Source organism: Agelaius tricolor, unplaced genomic scaffold (assembly GCF_023055355.1).
Source record: "Agelaius tricolor isolate 1412-34295 unplaced genomic scaffold, bAgeTri1.0.p SCAF_14, whole genome shotgun sequence".
Taxonomy (NCBI): Eukaryota; Metazoa; Chordata; class Aves; order Passeriformes; family Icteridae; genus Agelaius; species Agelaius tricolor.
In genome coordinates, this window is record NW_027269274.1 from 6687111 (window position 1) to 6708986 (window position 21876).

Genomic DNA, 21876 nt, shown 5'->3' on the forward strand with positions numbered 1-21876 from the left:
GAATTACATTTAAGTATTAAAAAAATTAAGCAAATTATGCCTCAACCTCTGAGTGCACCGAGGTTTGCACGCAGACTTGTTTGATCATGGGATCACGAGATAAATGTCAGAATCAGGCTCCACGCCAAAGTTGAGCATTTTCTAGGGGAGTAATAACTTTGGGAATAACTAGGACCAAATTGTTTGTGAGATCAAGTATTTATCAACCAGCTTCAGGTCCCCAGAAAGGTGCTTGCATTGTTGCACAGTGTGGTTAGTCTTACTTTAGGATAAGTAGTGGCATCCCATGTGTTTTTTAAATTAAGGATGCTCTGGGCTGTATCAGCTCAGGGTGTGGGACATGAGAGAGTCCTGATCAATGCTGTAAATTTACTCTTTAACTTTGGCTGTCACAGTAAAGCGGCATAACCTGCATGAAGACTGTTTACCAAGGAGCATTTGAATTTTTGTTTAAGCATCAGTGTTGGTGTTTAGTCCAAAGACAGTAAGTGGATGAAAATACTAGAAGTTTAGACCTGGGTTTTGTAGGATGTGACATTTCTGTCTTGCTGCTGACTTTCATTGCCTGGGAAGAGAAGTAGAGAAAATTAAAAAATTAACTTCTGATGAAATTTGAAGGCTTATAAAAATAGGGATAACATTAGCTTGATCTTTCTTCTCTTGATGCTAAAGAAAAGAAGTGAAGTTTATGGATCTGGGTAACTCATGGCAGTTTTATTTTATTGCAAGGGGACAACATTTCTTCTGTTTTTCAGTGCAAGGTTAGATGTTGCTTGTTGGGGTTTTTGGCCTATCATGATCTGGGCTCAGAAAAATTCAGAGGCAGCTATCCCTGCTCAGCCTCTCAGAGGAGCATCATTTATGGCTCTTAAAGCTGTTGATCAACAGGACCTCAGTGATCTTTTGTCAATCTGTAACACTCTTGCAGCAGGAAAGCAGCCTTTTTCAGGGCATCGTTTATACAAGCTTTCAACCATCAATATCTGGTTTTTGGAGCTGCATCCATTTCTCTCCACATTGGTCTGAACTTTTCCATTTAGAAACTGCTCTCTTGCTGATTCTTTGTGGGCTGAATGAGCTGTAAGTAGGGCTGTAATATAAAATATTCACAGGTGTCAATGTATATGCCTATTTCTATTCTAGTGGATCTTCCAGAGCTGCTATTTATATAAATTTTTTAGGTTTCAAAGGTATTTATAGGCTGGGAAGAGCTTAAGCTGTAATATATTTCTTGGGAAATATAATGATGGAGTGACTCCAAAATGAAGGTTGAAGCCTCATTTCTGCATGTTTTCTCCATTCTGAAAAGAAAGCAGAACATTTTATATGGAGAGATGGTTAGAACAGTGTGTTTGCCCTCAAGGATTAAACCAGTATTATGGTGTAGCATGTAATGAAGAAATGGAAGCTGAGTCTCTGGGTGCATCATGCTGAGTAAGAGGCTTGTTCTACATGAAACTGTCATATTAAATTCGTGTCGTGATTCCAGACCCCTTTGATTCCTAAATCTTTGGAGGAGACTAATCTGAAATCAAAGTGAAGTTGCTTGGGGTTTGCATGCCAGAAGTGGTCACATTTGAAAAAGTTCAGTGAACCTGCAGAGGGAGGTTGAAATTAGTTGCTTCACTACAAAGCTTGCAGCTAACATACCTGCTGGTTTGCTTTTTGCTTTGATTCTCCAGGCTCTGCCTTCTTGCCACCTTCTGAGTTGTTTTCAAAATGCATAAATCTTAAGGATGAACATGTCCTGGTTTCAGTCTGTTTAGTGAAGGAAAAAATAAAAGTCAGACTACACTGATAAAACACAAGCTTTTGTACCAAGGACAAGAAAATGCTGCACTCTTCTGCCTTGTCCTTTGTGCAGTTATTTCCCTCTGTGAAGGTGCAGAGCACACTTTACCCTCCTGATTTACCAATATTTGACATCCCTTTGTACCAAGGTAAATGGAAATGGTTCCTTTCAAGCTCTTCTAAGTAGATACTGAGGGCTCCTGCCTTGATCCCTGTAAGATGACTCTGCTCCTTTGAAAGGACTGGAGCAATGCCAGGAATCCAGGCTGTTATCCCTGCTGAATGTCAGCTGTTTTCTCTATTTTGATACTGGCATTTTTTGGGGCTTTGACCAAGAATATCACACGATATTAAATACCTGCACTCCCCTCAAGCTTTGTGTAGCCTGCTGGGGACCTGGGGAAGTGCTTTTTGGTCCAGCTAAAAGAAAATGCCCTGGGTAGCCATGGCCCCTGTATGAGTGTGCAAGCTGATCTGTTATTACTTTATATTTACAGTGTTCTGTCTCCTGTGGAAGGGGCCAAAAGCACCGCAGTGTGTACTGTTTGTCAAAGGAAGGGAGGCATGTAGAAGAAGAGAATTGTAAACACCTTGCTAAGCCCAACGTGCAAAAGAAATGCAGAGGGGGCAGATGTCCGAAGTGGAAAGCAGGAGATTGGGGCCAGGTGAGACATCTTGTGTACCCTTTTGCACCTTTTGGTATTCCTCCTCCATCAATTTGGTCAGAGCCTGGTTTTCCAGTCACTTCTGTCCTCATGAATTATTCAGGGATAAAGGTTTTGGGCCAGATTCTGGTGTAAAACAGTGCAGCTTCATGGACAGCAGTGGAGCAGCACAGATTTGTACCAGCTGAAAACTAGGCAGCTTGCTTTTAGTGTCTATCTGAAAGCAAATTCATTGTTTTCAAATTCCAAAATTTTAGGTTTTTGCTAGAAACATCATTAGTATATATTATTAAAGAGAATCTATTATTTATTCATGTTGTTAATATAATTTAAATATCATATCTCAAGTAAAATCTTCCTTAGTTTTGAGAAATAAACTCATTGCTTGGTTTTCCCTTGTTAAAAAGTCAGACAGTCATGCAGAGAGCAGAGGCTGCTGGAAATGAAAAAGTATTTTGAGTTATTAAACTTCTTGCTTGCTGAAAGCATACCTTGAATCCTTTTTTCCTGAAAATAATGTCTTTGTCATCACCTTGAATCTGCTGCATCACATTTTTAACTCTGAACCTTGCTTTTCCCTCTACCTCATTAGCATGCTAATCAGATGAATTATTGTAAATTCCAGACTAAATTAACTGTTAACTTGTAAAATATCATGTTCCCTTGCATTCTGTCTTCCAAATTTAGGTACAAAACACCCATTCTTGGGGTATTCCAGTTCCCTGAAAGACAAACCATTAACATTGCTACAGGCACATATGCAAAGTTAAGGACTAGGACAGCATGCTGTTGATTAATGTACACTAATAAAAAGGACAATAAACCCATTAATGATCTATGATTGTTTTCACACTTGTATTAGTTTTTTTTTTTTCAATCCTTACCTTTGGATTCACAGGATAGGAGTATTTGCCATTATGTGGGTAAAGGACTAAATGCTTGTTCACCATGGAGGTTCAGTTGCCAAGGTTCTGGGCTCTTTACCTGAGGATAGGAGCATCCAAGCCTGTGAAATCCACAGTACTGCTGCCATACTGGAAATTAGGTCAATATTATTAGCTTTATTACCTTCAGGACTGAAACCTCAGTTTTATACAGGAGCCAGACTAAAATGAAATGCAAGGCCATTAGACAGACTTGTGGTATCCAATTTGCACCTTATTTAAGTGGCTACTCCTGAAAGCAGTTTTTACTAATAATTGTAAACATAATAATGTAATGGGCTGTCAATTGCATTAAAATACACTAATACTAATTGGTAAAAGTAAGTGGTTTAAAATTCTCAGCTTTTCACTGCATCATGGATATTAATTTTATGCAACTAGAGAAAGAAACCCAAGTTAATAGGAGGATGAGGTGATTTATGGTCTAAGGTAATCTCTCATGACCAGGCAATTAGGGAATATTTGTATGCTAATGATAAGGCTAAGAACAGGCTTTTCCAGGAGTAGCTCCTCAGCCCAGGTTCCTGATGCAGGATGTGCTCAGCCAGCATCTTGCTTGGGGAGAAAATAAAGGGGTAGAAACACTTGGGCTACAATGTTAAATTGGGCTTTTTAAAGCCCTGTCAGATGCTGTGGCATGGATCTCTGAGCCTCACTGGTGCTGGCAGCATTTTTTTTTGCCTGTGACAGATGAAGAGTTGGGGCTGTCACAGCTTGGGAGTGCTGGTTCTGGGTCCCTTGTAAGGGGTGTTCAGGGCTTTGCCAGAGATTTAATGCCATGGAGCCAAGGTGGATTTAGGGGCTGAACTTCTCCTTAAGAGCATGAAACAGACACGAGTTTGGTGCTCTGAATACACAGTAGATGAGGGTATGAACTGGGCATGAAAACTCCATGTGACTTTCCCTATCTCCAAATAGGAACCATGATCAGTTTCCACTTTGATATTATCAAAAAAAAAACCCTAACTTTCTGAAGGTGTAATTGTCTCAGAATGTTAATCCCAAAGCTGAGCTGCTGTGCTTTTTCTCCTGTATAAACCAAAAAATCTGCATGAGAAATAAGGCAAGGTTCTCCCATAAAAGTGCATCCTTGTGTCACTAGATATGCATAGAACCCATTGCACATACCTTTAGGTAGGTGTTGGGGGTTTTTGCCTTCTGGAAAAGGAATTACTGAGAAAATGAAGATCAAAAAATACAGGAATGGTTAAAAAACAGTCTCAGTTGAACACTGGCTGTGCTGGTGCTCCAATCCTAGGTTTTTTTCTCTTTGGATGTTTTGTATTCAGAACATGGTTAGTTCTTTTCTAGATTGTTAAGAACCCACATCCCTGGAGCAAAGCATTTTTGATATATCTCTAAAAAGGGTTTTTCTCCAAGTTTTAAGTGTGTTTATGTCTACACTGAAATATCAGATTTAATGTGTTTGTTTCTCCTAAGCGATGTCTATTATGGCCATTTACCTTTCATTTAACAAAAATACCAATATTTATTCTGCTGTCTGGCATTTGCATACTTCAGCTACAGGCTGAAATCCAGCCCTGTATAAAAACACAGGCAGAGCATCAGGTGGAGTTTCTGGCACAGTCCAGGGACCATCCTCTCCCCAAACCCAGGTGTCACACACACAGTGCAGCCCCCCATGAAAAAGCCACGGTGTCACCTGTGCTCTTTTATCCATACCTGGGCTTTTTATGTTGGTGATAAATGCAACTGAAAAGATATCTTAGAGCATGGTAGGCATCCTGGTGTGTATGTTTCTCCAAGTTTGTGCCTTTATTCAGTTTAAGAGTCCCCTATGGAATGTGTAGGACAAAGAGCACTGTTAATCCCAGGGAAGCAGCAGCATATGGGAAGCATTTGCATCACTAGTGACAGAAATCCCACTGCTGCTTTCAAAAGCTACACAAAAATACTCCCACCCTCCTACAAATATCTGAAGCCAGACAAATAGTCACAGTCAGCTTTTCTCTGGTTTTCTTGCCTTTATGGGGCATTTGGATGGTAAAGCAAAGAGCATTATGGAGGAATACAGAAAAGGGAATTGCTTCCCCATCAGGTACCACTTAATTCCCTGCCTTAAGAAGGTTCATTTTAGTGGACCTTGCAATAACAGGCTGTGAACTTATTTTCTTAGTAGCTGATATATTAATAAGTAATATTAGTTGTTATAAATAACTAATATTAATTGTTGATTCAGCTGTGGTTTTAATACATACCTTTATTTCTTATGCACTTTCTTCTACAAAAGCAAATTCTCTTTACTCCAAATCTGTATAGTATACTTTAAGGTCTAGCCAGGAGGAATCTGTTCCAGGGGAATATTAAGTACTGCTAAACATGTTAGTGTGCAGTCACAACACTAAGAAATGTTGCGTGAAAGAAAAAATAAGCTGTTAATAATATTGCAATATAGATAATAATTTAAAGATGTCTGAGAAACAGAAAAATGCAGGCATTTGTTGCTGTGCCTTGAAGTTGGGAAAAATGTGCCCACAGTGTAATGAAGGAAATGTGAAATGCAGTTAATTTCAAAAAGACATTTGTTTTCAAAATCTAACTGTATTCCCTGCCTTGGTGCATGTGCATGTTTAGATGCATGCTGAAAGAAATCCCAGCTGTATCACACCTTTCCCTCTCTACAGCTACACACTTTCTTCCATAGAATCCAAGTTTGCTTTTCATTAAAGCCCACTCTGTTTGTGGCATTTGATGTATTTTGAACTATTACTTTTTTGAACCAGTGCCTGAGAAGCAATACTCAGAGCAAATCTCAGAGCCTGGCCGCCTCTGGCATCTCAGGGTGGTTTAGCAGCGCCGCTATTTTGCAATAAAAACAGATTTTTCAATAAAAATCCTGTTCAGGAACTCCTGACCCCACTGAAGCCAACGGCAAATATTCACACTGGCTTCAGATTCCCAGTTTTCCCTTGCACAATGAAAAGCCTCACTTGGAAGTTTGGTAGAGCATCGCTAACTTGTTTTCAAATTCCAAAATTTTAAGTTTTTGCTAGAAACATCATTAGTATATATTACTAAGGAGAATCTTACTATTAAAGAGAATCATTAATCATTGCTAACAATGCTGTGGAGCCCAGAGCAGAGCCCAAACCCCTGAACTCACCGTGGTGGCTGTGCTGGGGAGCTCCACTCACCTTGTGTCCCTCCCTGCAGTGCTCGGTGTCCTGCGGCCGGGGCGTCCAGCGCCGCTCCGTGCAGTGCCACAGCAGCAGCAGCAGCAGCCCCAAGGAGGCCAAGTGTGACCCGGCCAGCCAGCCCCCTCCCCAGCGGGACTGTCACCTCCCCCCGTGCCCCACGCACCGCTGGGCAGCCGGGGAATGGCAGGCGGTAAGAGCCCTCCTTCCTTCCCTTCCCTTCCCTTCCCTTCCCTTCCCTTCCCTTCCCTTCCCTTCCCTTCCCTTCCCTTCCCTTCCCTTCCCTTCCCTTCCCTTCCCTTCCTTTCCTTCCCACCTTCCTTCCCTTCCCACCTTCCTTCCCTTCCCTTCCTTCCCTTCCTTCCCTTCCCTTCCCTCCCTTCCTTGCCTTCCCTCCCTCCTTCCTTCCCCCTGCTCACAGCTCCTGTACTCTCAGGCATGCCCTGATGCTGGGAGTGCTGCTGGAGGATCAGGGTGTTTGGGTTGCAACCTGGGGTTGCAAAAAAAAAAAAAAAGAAGTTCATGCATGCTGTCTGAAAGGGGGAGCAGAGAAATGCCTCTGTAGGGTTAATTTATTGCTTCTGCTGCCCTGGGTTTGGCTGGGTCCTATGTAAATACTGAGCAGGTCTTGGGTAGGGTGGATTTGGGTCTCGTCCAGGAGGCAGAGCCCTGCTGTGCTCCTGCAGCCTGAGCCCAGTGCCTGGAGGAGTTAGGGAGCAGTGGTAATTCCCTCTTTCCTGCCCCATTACCCCAGCTCCATCTGACATCCCTATCCTTTCACTGAGCTCCCAGCCTTTGCTGTTTTATCAAGCCATGAGCAGTGCTGAGATCAAGTCTTCTGTGGGAGATGCTTTTCTGTGTGACCAGGATCAGTTCCCATCAAAAACAGCTCCTGAGACTGAAACTGGGGATAAAGCTGCTGCTCCAGTGGTTTAGGGAGTGACTCCAACTCTCCTGCAGTGTGGGCAATGAGTGGCCTCAAGGCTGGTGGGTGGTAGGATGACAAGGGGATTCTGAGCAGGAGGAGCCCCCCATGCACTGCCAAAGGGTGCTGTGTCAGCCTTCAAATGCCCAGAAGTTTTTGGCAGAGGCAGTCCAGACCAGACACCAAAGTGATTCTTTTCATTCTGTTTTTTTTTTTCCATTTTTAGCCCCTGCATGTAGTACCTCAGCCTGACTGGAACAGGACACACAAGTTTATCTTCATTTCCCCAGCCTCAGCAGTGCTGGGAAGTTGGGTTTATAATCCTGGGTAACCCAGCCACGAGTGCAGGAGGCCAGAAGGGGCTGTGCCCTTTCCCAGCTGCTTCCCAGTACACAGGGAAGTGTGATGGGAAGCAGCAGGAGGCAAAGCCAGGCTGGTCACACAGTGGTAGCAGATGGAAACATCCCAGCCAGAAAAGGAAATGTAGGAACAGCTGAGGGGGCTCCAGCAGCTTTCCTGCAGTTTTAGTTTTAGTTTTACAGAGCCCATTAACTTCTTCAGGGAATAAATTTAAAGGCAGCAAAGAGGTCACCAAGCAGCATGTAGTGCCAGTCCTTACCTGTAATCAGCCCTGGAAAGAAAGAGCTCCTGCCCCATCCTTTCACAGAATCTTAGAATCATTAGTTGGAAAAGACCTCCAAAATCATCAAGTCCAACTTGCAGCTAAGTTTTGCCCTCTCTCCCTTATTTTTGCAACTTCTCAAAACAGTTTGGAGAGGCACCAAACCACCCTTCTGAGCCCTTGATGGGATACAAATACTGATGTTTTCTGAAGTTTTTCAGGACTCTCCATGGCACTGGGCAAATTTTGAACATATTGTGGAGATTTGTTTTTTCCCCAAGGGAGCTTTACTAAGAGGATGGACTGGAGGTTTCCTCACCCTCATAAGTAACCATGAACAGGAAAATGCAGGAGCTGCCCAATGTGAGCTTGCCCCTCTGGCTGATTCCAAGCATTTCTTCCAAACACTTCTTATTTTGTTCTGGTGTACAGTGAAAAAAAAAGAATAGCACCTCCCTCCAGCCACAGGCAGTGTCCATGAGGAGGCATAGATTGCATTGGTATTCTCTGAGCAGGGAGCAGCAATGAACCCTAATTGACATGGAAGGCAGGATATAAATAACATCTCAGTGCTGTCCTGTTTGTGATTTCTTATCTTTAAAGGGAATCTCTCAAGAGGGTTTGGGGTTTTTTAATTGTTCCTTTTTGTTGTTGCACTTTTGTTGTTTAGGAAAAAAAAGTGTTGGTCTTGACAATGAGAAGGAATATGAAACTTACTGGAAACCATTTACTGCTCTGTTGGTGTATCACCATTAATCACCTGTTCTCAGTGCCCTCACCAGGGAGAAGAAAGTCAATAGAAAGAGCCTTGCTAATGTCAAAATAAAACTCAGACTAGAGTCACAAAGAAAAAGGGAAAATTGGCAGAAAAAAGGGTTTTTTCTTTAATACAAGCCTCTGTGGAAGGACAGTGCACAGCTCTGGAAGCTGCCATGCAACTTCTGAATCTTTGACATTTGTCTTTTTGGGGGGAAATTGTGCCTGCTTGCCTGATTTGAATTGCAGAGTTACCCAAGGCATGTTTCAAGCATTCATGGCACGGGGGGTACATTTCATCTCTGTGTTAGATTGTTATTTGAAAAAAAAAAAAGAGAAAAAAAATCAATGCTTTTGCAAAGCAATGCCTTTGGGGTTGTTTTAATTATTATTATTGCTCTTCTAAAGCAGTTTCAGAAGTGCTTGAAATGATCCTTAATTTGATCTGCCAGGAAAATAGTTCAGAATTTGGGAAATGAGGCAAAAGAGACAAATATTGTCAAATGCCTGACCTGTTTTCAGATTTTGCTATCAATAGCTGTTATAGCCTGGCCCCACTGTTTTGTGTGAGATTTAAATCAATCTTGAACATGAGAATTTGTGCAAAATCCATCACTGCATTAAAAGGAAAAATAGCCTTTCCATGCTAGCTGAACTGTCTGCTTTCTACATGAACAATGTTTTATAACTTTGGGGTGGCTGATTGGAACCTCTGCAGTGTTTCTCTTTGACTTAGTTTATGATGGTCTCACTGTCTTTGAGCCTCATTTAATATTTCAGTGGGATTATTTCAACTGCCAGTTACCCTTAAAAATACAAATAACCAAATTTTCAGTTTCTGATGATGACAAAATGCACAGAGCTGGCTCAGGTTTATTTGGCCACACAACTGATATTTGCAGACAAACCCAAATCAGGCTGGCCTGTCCTTGGGAGTGTCAGTCTTTCATCAGCAAGTAATGATTTTAAACAAGGATGGGCTTTTGATGTGATAGCTCTTCACTGCCACTGTTAGAAGATGCCCTGATGGCATAGACAAGGTTCACCCTCTTAAACTGAAGCATCAGCCAATGTACTTTGTAAATTTAGTCTGAAATGTACATTAAGGAGATGAAACAAAATCAGGCTTGGTTCTTCCCACTCCTTTCCAGGTGCCTCCTCTGGCTGTGAGGGACCATGGAACGATTCACCCTGTATTGCTGACCCCTTGCTGGGCTGGAAAATGCCAAAGCAGAGGGGAGGGAAGCTTTGAGCATCCTGTGAGCCCACTCCCACTGAGCAGGAAGGCTGGGGTTCAGCCTGCCCCAGGTGCCTGGAGAGCTGTCAGGGAAGCTCCCTGATGATGGAGCTGAATGGTGCCATATTCACACACAAGGACCCCCTTTCAGTTTTTACTTATGTAATAGGGAGATAATCAGAGATGGGCAAATATAGATCACTTTGTTTGCTTTCTGGGGAAATCACACTCCAGCAAATTCCTCCAACCCCTGTAGGATTGCCATGTCTCAGCACAGACCTAGAAGGAGCTTCCACTCCAAGGACTCAAAGCAAGAGAGTAAATAAGGTTGAAAGCACACAAAGCCCTTGGGGTCTTCTGGCAGACTGCAGATTTTGCAATGTTGACTGTTGCCTAAGAGCTCCTAAGTTATTCCTTTGGAATAAATGCTGCTTTGTGGAGCTGCCTCTCCTTCCCCATCCCTTTCCACTTTGCCCCAGTTTTAAATATTTACACCCAACATGATGTTGTGCTCACTGCTGCTCTCCTGGTTTGCTGCTGCTGCCACACACTGATCTGATTTTTCAATATTCTCAAATAATTTGCAATCCTGGTTCTGACAGCCAGTTACAGTAACAGGGCCATGACAGTGCCTGCATTTTGCAATCAGCTGAACCCACTAATATCTTCCTAATTGTTGGCCAGCCAGGAGAACAGGAGCTGCTTCAGGGAGGCTGGAAATGATGTTTGGAGGGTAAGACTCTAACTAGATTAAACTGGCACAGTGTTCCAAGCCTAGGTAACTTCATGTGGTGTTTCTGTACAGATAGGGATGGTCTGATTGGATGTTTTCTCCTTTTCCTTAAGGGGAAGACATTCCCTACATGTTCTATAAAATGATTATTTTCATGCATTTTTCTCCTCGTTAATCCAGTTAGTTGAAAGTGTTAGAAGTCCATTACAGGCAATAACTAAAAGAAAATAGGGTTTTATCTAGGCAGCTGCTCTTACACTGATTTATTTTGTTTTATGTGTTTTTCTAAGATGCTCTCCAAGGACAGCCTCACTCCCAGGAACACAGCCTCACAGTCAGGCTCATTTTTCTGTGACAAGCAGAGAAAGAACTGAGTCCTTGAAATCTCCAGAAGGACCTGGGGAGCAGTTGTACTTGTCTGGCATGGGTTGATCTTAGTATCAGGCAGGGCAGTGTTTAAAAGATAATAAACCTGCAGGGCTGCCTCCACTGCAGTGGTTGTAGAGTTGTGTTCAAGGCCAGGCTGGGTGAAACTCTGAGCAACCTACTCTAGTGGAAGGTGTCCCTGCCCATGGCAGGGGGTTGGAATGAGATGATTTCTAAGGTCTTTCTCACCCAAACTATTCTATGATGATTCTGTGTGTCCCCATGCCAAGGCAGAAGCTGGGGAAGGAGCTCCCCCCACGCCAGCCACAGCCAGAGGTGCAGCAGTGTGAATTTTGCAAGGAGGATGGTTGAGTTGTCATTCTCCAAACAGCTGTATTCACTAGGGCCTGAAATAATGGGGGTTGGCCCTATCTCCTGGCCCAGCATGCCCAACCCTGCATATTTTGATCCTACCACAGCTGGATCCCACATCTGCCCCATCCCAATGCCTGCTCCCTTGGTTTCTGCTCTCTCCTGGGGTTGTGGGTCAGTGCCTCCAGAGGCCAGCAGCAGTTTGTCACAGGCAGCAGCATGTGGCACAGCCGGGTCCTGCTGGAAAATCTTCCCCCAGGTGATGCCAGTGCCAGCTCACAGGGGTTGCTGGGGTGCGGGTTCATCCCCTGGAGTCCCCCAAGGTTGCCTGAGCTGTTGTTTGTCGCACACAGTGCACGAAGACGTGCGGGGAGGCGTCGCGGTTCCGCGAGGTGCTCTGTGTGGATGAGGAGGAGCAGCCGCAGAGCAGCGGCCGCTGCGAGGCCAGCGAGCGCCCGCCCGAGGTGCAGAGCTGCGCGCTGCCCCCCTGCGAGTACATCTGGATCACGGGAGAGTGGTCAGAGGTGAGGCCCCGTCCCCATCCTGCATCCCTCTCCTCCTCTCAACACTGCCCCGATGAGGAATTGCAACCCAAAGCAATCAACAGTGCCAAGGCAGCGCTCTGGTGTTTGAATTCTTGTTTTTTGGTTTATTTCGGTGTGCAGTCTCTCTGTTGGATAGAAAGGAGCTGTGCTGTGGGAGACAATCAGGATATTAAAGACTAAAAGCAGCGTGCTCAGGGTCCTAGTTAATATTATCTGGAGGCAATTTTCTTCCAAAGCACAGTGCATTCAGCAGGCACCTTCTTTGGTTTTCTGCTGGTTTATTTCATTTATTTATTTAATTGGTTTTATTCCCATCCACTCCCTGGGGGCTCTGGGGCCCTGTGAGTTGTGTAAGGGTCCAGATGTGCATCATGGGGGAGAGGCAAGCCTGGAGGTGACCGTGGGGGCACATCCTTCCTCAGTGCTGTCTTTGCAGGGGCAAGGACCCAGAGTGAGGGAAGGCAGGGCATTCACCCTCACAGCTGGGAGGCAGGGAAAATAGATGAGTTTTCCTTGCAGCGGGCGCCGCATGCGGGAGGACGCAGGCTAATCTCAGCTGTTTCCTTCTGCAGCCAGTGAAGGATTACTTTCCAGTTGGAGAAACAGCAGAGGGAAATGACAAGGCAGCTGCTGACACAGCACTGATTAAAGAGAAAGAACAAGAAAAGGGGAAAAAAGAAAACATGGCAGGACTGAGGGGAAGGAGAGCCCAGCCACCTGAGATAGTGCAAGGAGGGAGAAATGTGGAGACATGAGAATATCTCAGAGCAGCCTGGTGTCCTGAGTGTTTTCTTAAGAGAAATATTGAGGTGCTTGTGAGGCTGGAGCTCTGGCTTCTTCTTGCCCAGGCACCCTCTACCCACCCCCAGTGCCTGGGAGACCACCTGGGAGCACTCAGGCCCTTGAAGACAGAGAGGTGAAGAGAGATAACAGAGCCAGAGTTTGGCTCTCCCAGGTCCCACTCAGCCCTTTGATGAGGAAGGCAAAAGTGCCGTTTATCCTCTAATTGCAATGAAAAAATTCTCATTCTTCTGGTTGCTGGTTCTTCTGGTTCTCTACATTTTTCTGGTTCTTCTGGTTCTCTTCTCCTAGTTTCTGACAAGTACCTGCAATTCAGGGTCAATCTTGACCACTTTCTATCTCTCTGTATGTATGGCAAAAAAAACCCCACCCAAACAAAACAACTAATAGAGGCATTTCCAAATTCCCATTGATCTTCTGCTCCTTTCTTTGTGCTTGGGAAGAAATAACACATGGCCAGGAGCCAGCCTGGAGCAGGGAGTCCTGGAGCAGCTGTAGATCCAGCCCAGAGAGGAACTGGATGCTCAAAGACAGTGCCAGGCACCAGCCCACTTGTAGTAGCCACTTACAATATTCATGACTGGCTTGCATAGATACCAGTGATCCCTTGAATCAATTTCCTGTGTTAAAAGCTGTCAGGCCTGGTTTCCTCCCCTCCCATTTTGGGCAGCCCTGCTGAAGCACGTGGTGCTCACCGGTCCTTGCTGTGCCTGCAGTGCTCCGTCACGTGCGGGAAGGGATACAGGCAGCGCCTGGTGTCCTGCAGTGAGATCTACACCGGGAAGGACCACTATGAATATGGCTACCAGAACATGGTCAACTGTCCTGGCACACAGCCCCCCAACATCCAGCCCTGCTACCTCGGAGAGTGCCCCATCTCGGCCTCCTGGCGCGTCGGCAACTGGGGAAGCGTAAGTCAGGCAAACTTCTTTTTTGGCCAAAAAGGCTGGAACAACCTGGGGTTTTTTTAGACACAGGCTGAAGGTTTGGCAGGGGAATGTTTTAGAGAGGCTTAAATTAGTGCATGGGATACTCTGGTGCAGCAGCAGGCCTGGTATGTGCAGGGCTCCATACTTCAGACTAAACCCCTTCGTATGGGGGAGTCCCAGCAGCTACAGGTAGAGTCATTCATGAAAACTGGGATGCAGCCAACATTTGTGGCCATGTTGATGGCTATGATGAATGCTTAGGCAGAGAGTGGGGTCATTGCAGAAAACAAGGGTTTGAAAGCCTTGTGCTAGAAGGATTGGTTGGTCACTGGCAACTGCAGTTGATCTTGCTTGGCCACGTGTATAAGAAAGACTTGGGAGCCAGCATTAGGCTGAAACACTGGTTATTTGAACCTTAAAACCATTTTTTTTCTTGTTTTTTCTTCCCCCTCCTCACAAATGCTGGGACAGGTCAGGGGAAAGAACCTGGCCTTTCTGCTAAAGTTATTTGTTTTGAGCCTCTTCTGGGACCTGAACTACAAGATCAAATTTTAGTTAAGGTGATAACATTTCACTTCTTAGGGCTTCTGGCATTCTTTGAAATGTGATGTTTCTCCCGTAAACTTCGATTTATTAACCCAGCTCAGGCATTTGTAGGAATTTGTCAAACCTTTACAAGGTGATGAGTGTCAGGCCAAGTAAAACGCAGTAGAAGTTGTCACGGTAACTGGCAAAGCCATTTGAAACCGAAGTTCCTCCTGCCCCATAGGAAGCTTCAGATCCTCCCTGTGAGTCAGCATAGAGGAGTTATAGCTCAGCCTCAATTAATTGGTATTTTTTCTCAGAATTTAAGTGCAAAATAGCCAACTAATTAACCCAACTTCACTGCAATGAGCACTCATTTCAGAGAGCAAGACCTTTCTCCTCACTTTGGGCTGCTGAATGTCCCAATGACCACTGAGTGCCATGAACCTTGTCAGCTGTGATTTTGAAAGGGATTTAATGTAAAATGCCATCACCTTTGATGGACAGAGAGAGTCCTACTCAGCACTTCAGCTAAATTTTATGGAACTGGACTTGATAAAGAGTAAATGCCCAAGCTGTGAATACCATGAGCCATTGAAGACCATCTTCTTCATGGTGTATTCCTTTAGAATAATAATTTCTAAATGGATGAGCAACTTCATTTTCTTTATAGCCTAACCTGGTAGCTGTAGAAAGACCTGATTTTTATTTCTCAAGTACTTGAAAGAACAAGTTGTGGATGGAGGAGCAAGGTGCTGCCACCTCCCACAGCCCACACTCAGTAGCTGGATGCTCTACTGCTTGGTACTTCCAGCAATTTGTGCAATTTCAGCCTTCGGATTACCCTTAATCTGGATGGTTTGAGGATGACCCAGTGTTTGTACAGATGTACCCATTTTCCCAGCAGGTGAGGGGAGAGAAGATTTTGAGAGTCCATTTCTTTTGGTGCAATTTGCATGGAAAACAGCAATCTTCCTAATATGAGAAATAAGCAATTTCACTTGAGCACATGGTTCTCTTTAACCAACTGCCTCATCTAGCAAAGTGTGCAAACACTGAGCAAAGTATGGTAGTCTTGAAGTAATCAATGATAATAAGGAAGGGATTAATTACCAAAGGGACTACTCATTTGATTAAAATTAAGCCTGTGTTTGAACACTTCACAGGATTGAAGTCTTTTGCTGCTGTCTCTTGATACAAGGGAAACCATCTATCTCTGTTCTTTCTTGTGGAGCCCATAAACCCTTGAGATAAAGCAGGAATCTCTGTCTTGTGTCCCACAGTGCTCTGTCACCTGTGGAGTTGGGGTCATGCACCGCTCAGTGCAGTGTTTGACCAACGACGACCAGGTCAGCAGCTTGTGCCACGTGGACCTGAAACCTGAAGAGAGGAGGACATGTCACAATGTCCATGACTGTAAGTCTGCAGATTTACACCTTCTTTTGCCTTTCTCATGGCTTCAGCATCTTTTCCCCTCAAACTCCTAGAGATCTGCGGTATTTCCAAGCATTGGGAGCCATCCAAGTAAGCACTAAGACACTTCAGGGAAAGCTGTTAAAAATAAAAAAGATGTTTTGATGCTTTGGAAGCCTCAGAGTGTTCCAAAATAAATTTTGATGTATAGTTGTTCAGTGACTACAAGTATTTCTGTTTTGTTTCAGGTGACTTACCAAGGAGTTGCAAAGATGTTAAAAATCTTGACGGTGCCACTGAAGATGGTGAATATTTCCTGCAAGTCAAAGGAAAGACATTAAAGGTGCATTTCAGCAACAGAATGATACTTCATGGTTCTTCTGAAGGTTCAAGAGGACCCTGCCTGTGGTCTTCACTTCCACTCTTGGATTTTCTGCCTTTGGTTGTCTCAGTGATGCCTTTGCACATGACACAATTCTGGCTTCTCTCTCTCAGGTGTATTGCTCTGGGATGCAGACTGACAGCCCAAAGGAGTATGTGACCCTTGTAAACGGGGATGCAGAGAATTTTTCAGAGGTGTATGGATACAGGTAAGAAATCCTGTAATCATGAACCTCACAGTGTTCTTGTTTTCCATGGCAATATTTCCTGGTCATGAGTAGAAAGGGTTTTCTTTTGATTTAGATTGCATAACCCGACCGAGTGTCCGTATAACGGGAGCAGACGAGAAGACTGCCAGTGTAGGAAAGATTACACAGCAGCTGGGTTTTCCACCTTCAGCAAAGTAAGGCTGGACCTGAACACTATGCAAATAATAAGTGAGTAAAAACAGGGCCTTGCCATTAAAAAAAATATGTTTATTTTACAGAAATATAGCTGTAACTACAAACAAGCAGTAGTACTCTAGTGAGCAATATTCTTGAGAATTCCTGTTAAAAGCTGCTTTTAGACTTGGTCACCTGTTTGCTGCTTTACACTGGGAGACTGAGTACATCAGAGATGCTCATGTTATTTCTCTGGAAAACAGGAAAATACTACAGCAATTCCTGTTGTATCTGCTCTGCAGAATGAGTATTTACATACTCCCAGCAGCCCAGTGCATTTTGTGAAGGATTTTATTTTATTTTATTTTATTTTATTTTATTTTATTTTATTTTATTTTTATTTTTATTTTATTTTATTTTATCCCCTCTTTTCAGAGGAAAGCCTGACCAGGGAGGAGCTGCCCCACTCCCCCACCCCCTGCACTTTACTCAGAGAGGTGTCAGGAGATCCCAGTGCAGGGGTCTCCACTGGGGTGGGGATGCTATTCCCAGTGGCCAGGGCAGAGAAGTCTCTCAGCAGAGCCAGACCACAGGGAAATAACTTGTGCTGAGGGCTGGGGACATGGATTTGCAATGGAGAAAAAGAATATAGCTGTGCAATAGGAGTAACACACTGTCTCTTTTGTCATTCCTGTGAGCTGGGAGCCCATCCCACCACCAGAGACCCTGTAGCATTCCATGGGGTTATGGTTTCAGTCCCCTGACTCCACTGCTATCAGTTTTCAGCAAGTGTTTTAAAAATACAACATATTGTTGGGAGTTCATTCAGTAAATAGCTAAGTGGTCTTTTAGCAAATCAAAATCCTTCCCTGTAAAACGACTCCTTATCTGATAAGTGGGTTTTATCACTTAATTTTCAAGACCTCCCAGTCTATCAATCTGTAAAAAGCAACTAATAATCTGTAAAAGCTTCTAGGTAAAGATCTTAAAGGAACCACCCTCTGGGAATTTGATACCAGCTCCCTTTGAATTTCAAAAGGAGCTGGGCACCTACCTCTGTCAGGCAGGAGCTATCTCACATCCCCATCTAAATGAGTCTCAGTTACTTCAGATCCCTCCAGAGCAAAATACTCCAATTCCCTTTGAAAACCCGACCCCTGGGCTGGGGCAGCCAGGAGAGCAGAGATGTTGTTTGCTTTTGTTTAAAAGAGAGACTTAGAAGGTGCTGTAGCCTTTTTGAAAGTGGGGAATTTTTTGATAGTGAAATAAACCCCAAGTTAAGGGTTTGAGTTTTGTTGTTATTTATACCTTGTTCCTAAATCACCACCAGATTTAAACTGAGCTGTAAATACTGAGTGTAAGTGTCCTGTTAAATTCAGTGCTCATGTGCTGGGAATCACATGTGGGATGAATCAGGATATTTAATATTAAAAAATATAGTAATCTTGATATCACAAAAATATAGAAGTCTTGACTTCCTACATTAATGTGGGAAGCCAGCTTTGGTGAATTTAAACATTAGCAAAGAGCATGTTTACATTTATTTTGTCTCTCTCCCTGCATCTTCCTTTCCATGTTATTCACCAACTCTTCTCCACAGCAACTGATTTACAGTTTGCACAGACACATGATGGACGACCTGTTCCTTATGCCACTGCTGGGGACTGCTACAGCGCTGCCAAATGCCCGCAGGTATTTGACAAGAGCATTTAACAGGAATTGGTGCCATTTGTCATGTTCAGGCCCTCTATTAATTACTGCTGATCGCAGCAGCCCAACTTCAGTGAGTGGCACGTTCTTATCTCAGCGATCTGAAACTTTTCCCTTTGTGAAGAGGGAGAAAGTGATGGAAAAAGTTCCCTTTGTGGGTGGGAAGAAAGTAGTTTCCATTTTCCATGTTATCAGGCCAGTGGCTGCCTAAGGCCCCAGTAAAGGAGAAAAGGAAGAAGAAAGAGGCTGTGGGGGGAGAATTAGGTTGAAGACAGGGGGATCAGTCCATGACAGGACTTGGTGGAAATGCTGGGCAGAGAGAGCAGGAGGGAGCAGATGATTTCAAAAGTCTGTAGGATACAAATAACACTGTGTTAGGGATGGCTTGCTGCATGTCCCCAGCACACCTACTTTTTGTGGGATGGTAAGGGATCTGTTTGGATAGTCCAAGGTATTGGGCATTGCTGGCAAAGGGCATTTACAGGGAGTCACGGCAGCAGAGGGCAAACATCTCCATCTCCTTCCCTCCCTGCTTCCAGAGCTGACACTTTCCTGCACAGCTCAGCAGCTTAGGGATTGACTCCTTACCTCAGGAATGCTCATAAATGTTAATATCCATCCACCTGACCCAGACAGTTTGCTTCTCACAGAAAATCAGCATTCCCAAGGCAGCAAGTGCAAGGAGCAAAGCTAACACCATCTGGTACTGCTGGGCTGTGGGTCAGCCTGGGGATGTGTCCAAAGGATCTCTCCATGGGTCCAGAATTTGGCAGGACTGGAGTCTGCCATGGGGCTGAGGGGAGGGCTGGAGGGGGCTGAGTGTTGGATGCTGGCATAGTCCTTAATTTTCCATCCATCTTCTTCATTTTGAGAAAGGGTGGAATTAAGTGTTTTAAAGAAATGGAAGAGTTTTTATTTCACTAGTCTGGGGAAAAAAAAAAAAAACAGTGAAAAATAAGGAAAAGAAGAAAAGAAGGACAATTGTGCCCTCTCCAGTTGAGGAGGGAGCAGTGAGAGCAGCTGCAGCACATCCCTGAAATTCCTTCCCATCAGCTGCTGGAGCACGTCAGGCTCTGCCGTTTGCCTTGGGAAAGCCAACAATGCCCTCAGCCGGCAGAGAAGAAGCAGTGCAAAACCGGGGTAAAGCAGTGAAAACCTGGGGGAAAAGGGCAGTTCAAAAGCAATGTGAAACCCCCTCTTCTCTGCAGCCACCAAGGAGAAGAAATTCCTAATGTGAGCCATGCTGTGATTTGTACAATGATCACGGTCAGAGCAATGGAAAACAAGGAAAACGCTGCTGTCAAGATGCTGTTAGAAAAGTGACACCATGGCATGCTGGGAGTCTGGAGCATGGCATTTTGGGATAACCAGGCTCATTGTTTTTTAGGGTCGTTTCAGCATAGACCTGTATGGGACAGGCCTGTCCCTGATGGGAACAGCCAAGTGGCTCTCACAAGGGAATTACGCCGTGTCGGAAATTCAGAAATCCCCAGTAAGTTGTAACTTTAATTATGGCTATACCTGCTCATCACTACATTGTCATTCATGGCAACATCTTCCAACAGAGACTAACAAAAAATGAACATCTGACATTAAAGTGTTGTATGTAATTGTAGAGGGGCGAGGCCCTCGCGGGTTTAGCTTGATCTGAGTTATTGCAATTAATTAGTGAGCCTGATTAACTGTGAAGCTGAAAGTGCTCAGTCCTGTGGGGCAGACAGATCCTTAATCAGCCTGAGATGTCCAGCATGGAGTGTGCATCACAAGGCAGGGCAGCAGGACAGCTTCAGGGCTGCAGAGTTGGATCTGCAGGTAGGGTCTGGTGCCAGGCAAGTGCCCTGAGTAGGAATTGTTCCCAACACATGGCTGATAAAGCATGGAGGATGTGGACCTTCCTGCTGGTCTGGTCTGGGTTTATCTCCTTGGGAAAGTCTCAAGTCACTGGAGTGTTGCAGAGGCATCATCCCCTGTCACTGCCTGGGGCTCTGCTGGCTGGAGCCTCAGGGTAAGCCAGGCAGCCCTTCACAATCACTCACAGCCAAATTTGCACTGCTTAATTTGCCTGCCTGTTAACACCTCCTGCAGTCACTGTGTGCCTTCACTCTGTTGCTTCTATGTCATATTCTGAAATGGTAGAAACCCAGGACTGCTTTTTTGGCTGTTATTTCATGTGAGTCATCCCAATTGCCCCTGTTAAAACTCTCCAAAGGAGGTCACCATCATTTAACAAACAGCAATTGGCAAAATATCCTGTCCTGTACTGCTTTCAGTCTCCCCCCTGGCTCTGGGGAGCATGAGTCTCCTCTGTGCTGCTGCTCTTAGAGGAGAATTAGTGCTGCAGATCTGACCACACTACAGGTGGAAGAGGACCAGCCCTGTATGTCAGTTCCAGCAGGTGCTTTTCTATCCTACCTTTCTAAAAGGAGGGAAGTCAGCTTTGGGGTTGCAGAAAACATCATGGCTGGCAGAATTAAAACAACTTTAAGGAACAGGGGTTCTCAGAAATCCTCCATCACCTGGTGGCATCTGTCAAGTGCTGTTCCAAGGGCATAATTGCCTGCAGGAGCACAAGAAAGAACGGTGGAGTGAGAAGAGATGATAGCAGCCTGCTGCAGTCACAGATCAATAATGTCAAGGGCAGGGTGGAGCTCGTTTAAAAATAAGTGCTTTGTGCAAGCTTGTTGTGTGCTTAAGTCCAATTTTCTGGTAATTGAGGGTTGAATTCCCCTCAAGGACTATCTGTCCATTCTAATGACCAGGAGGAGAAAGACTCTGCAGAGGTGAGATAAGGAAGGCCAGATGGAGGTATTAATCTCCTGACTCAAGCCCAGAGTTGCACCCTGCTTGCTGGGCTCACCTGGAGACCAGGTCAACCCCAGGACCACTCCATACTTACCCCTACTGGCTGTGGGAAGGGGAGGAGGGTTGGCACTTGGAGCAAGTGACATCACCTCACCCTGTGACTTTCCCTCCTCTCTTGTCTCTGGAGCCACTCCAGGACTTTCCCTTCCAAGTGGATGTTTCCTGGTATTGCCTGCAAATACCCTTTCCATGCCCTTCCCATGCTCAGGCAGAGCTGAGCAGTTGTTACTGACCCAGAGTGGTTTTGTTCTTGCATGAGCCAAGTTTTCTACTCATTCCTGTTATTCACTGTGGGGCAAACTGGAGAAAGCAGATATCCTTGAGATACCCTCCAAATGGCCTTTCCTTGGGCAGCTTTCAATTTAATAAATCAAAACTACCCTTTCCTGTTTGTGTCCACCATCTGACCTGCTAGCACTAAAGAGAATTTGTGTACATTTGAATACAGCAGTGATTTCACAGATTGATTTCAGCATCATTTGTTTTATTATACACCCTAAAAACCATGGCTTGAGTAACCCAGATCTGGCCCTTCTACAGCATGGAATTCCTGAGCTCTTACTGAGCTGTTATCTCTGATTTTGCCTGCAGGATGGTACCAAAGTTGTAGGAAGATGTGGTGGTTACTGTGGGAAGTGCACTCCATCATCTGGAACAGGCCTCGACATTCAGGTGTTATAGCAGTGGTGAGTTCTCAGCTGCTTCTGCATGAAGGAGAATCTCCCCCAAAATGCCCTGAAGGAGCAGATCAGGCCATGCTT

At 44.6% G+C, this 21876-nt stretch overlaps 1 protein-coding gene across 4 annotated transcripts in view; it reads left to right on the forward strand.

The window, feature by feature from the left end:
- The window catches only part of ADAMTS9 (ADAM metallopeptidase with thrombospondin type 1 motif 9), a 79019-nt gene that overhangs the window by 54321 nt on the left and 2822 nt on the right, over positions 1-21876 (forward strand). For all 4 annotated transcript variants that reach the window (XM_071439426.1, XM_071439427.1, XM_071439428.1 and 1 more), the window contains 11 exons: positions 2289-2456; positions 6575-6748; positions 11920-12090; positions 13629-13823; positions 15650-15782; positions 16028-16122; positions 16275-16369; positions 16464-16597; positions 18144-18235; positions 19641-19745; positions 21707-21801. In XM_071439426.1, coding sequence (XP_071295527.1) covers positions 2289-2456; positions 6575-6748; positions 11920-12090; positions 13629-13823; positions 15650-15782; positions 16028-16122; positions 16275-16369; positions 16464-16597; positions 18144-18235; positions 19641-19745; positions 21707-21796 — 1452 coding nt within the window. In that variant the 3' untranslated portion in view covers positions 21797-21801. The remainder of the gene's footprint in view (positions 1-2288; positions 2457-6574; positions 6749-11919; positions 12091-13628; positions 13824-15649; positions 15783-16027; positions 16123-16274; positions 16370-16463; positions 16598-18143; positions 18236-19640; positions 19746-21706; positions 21802-21876) is intronic.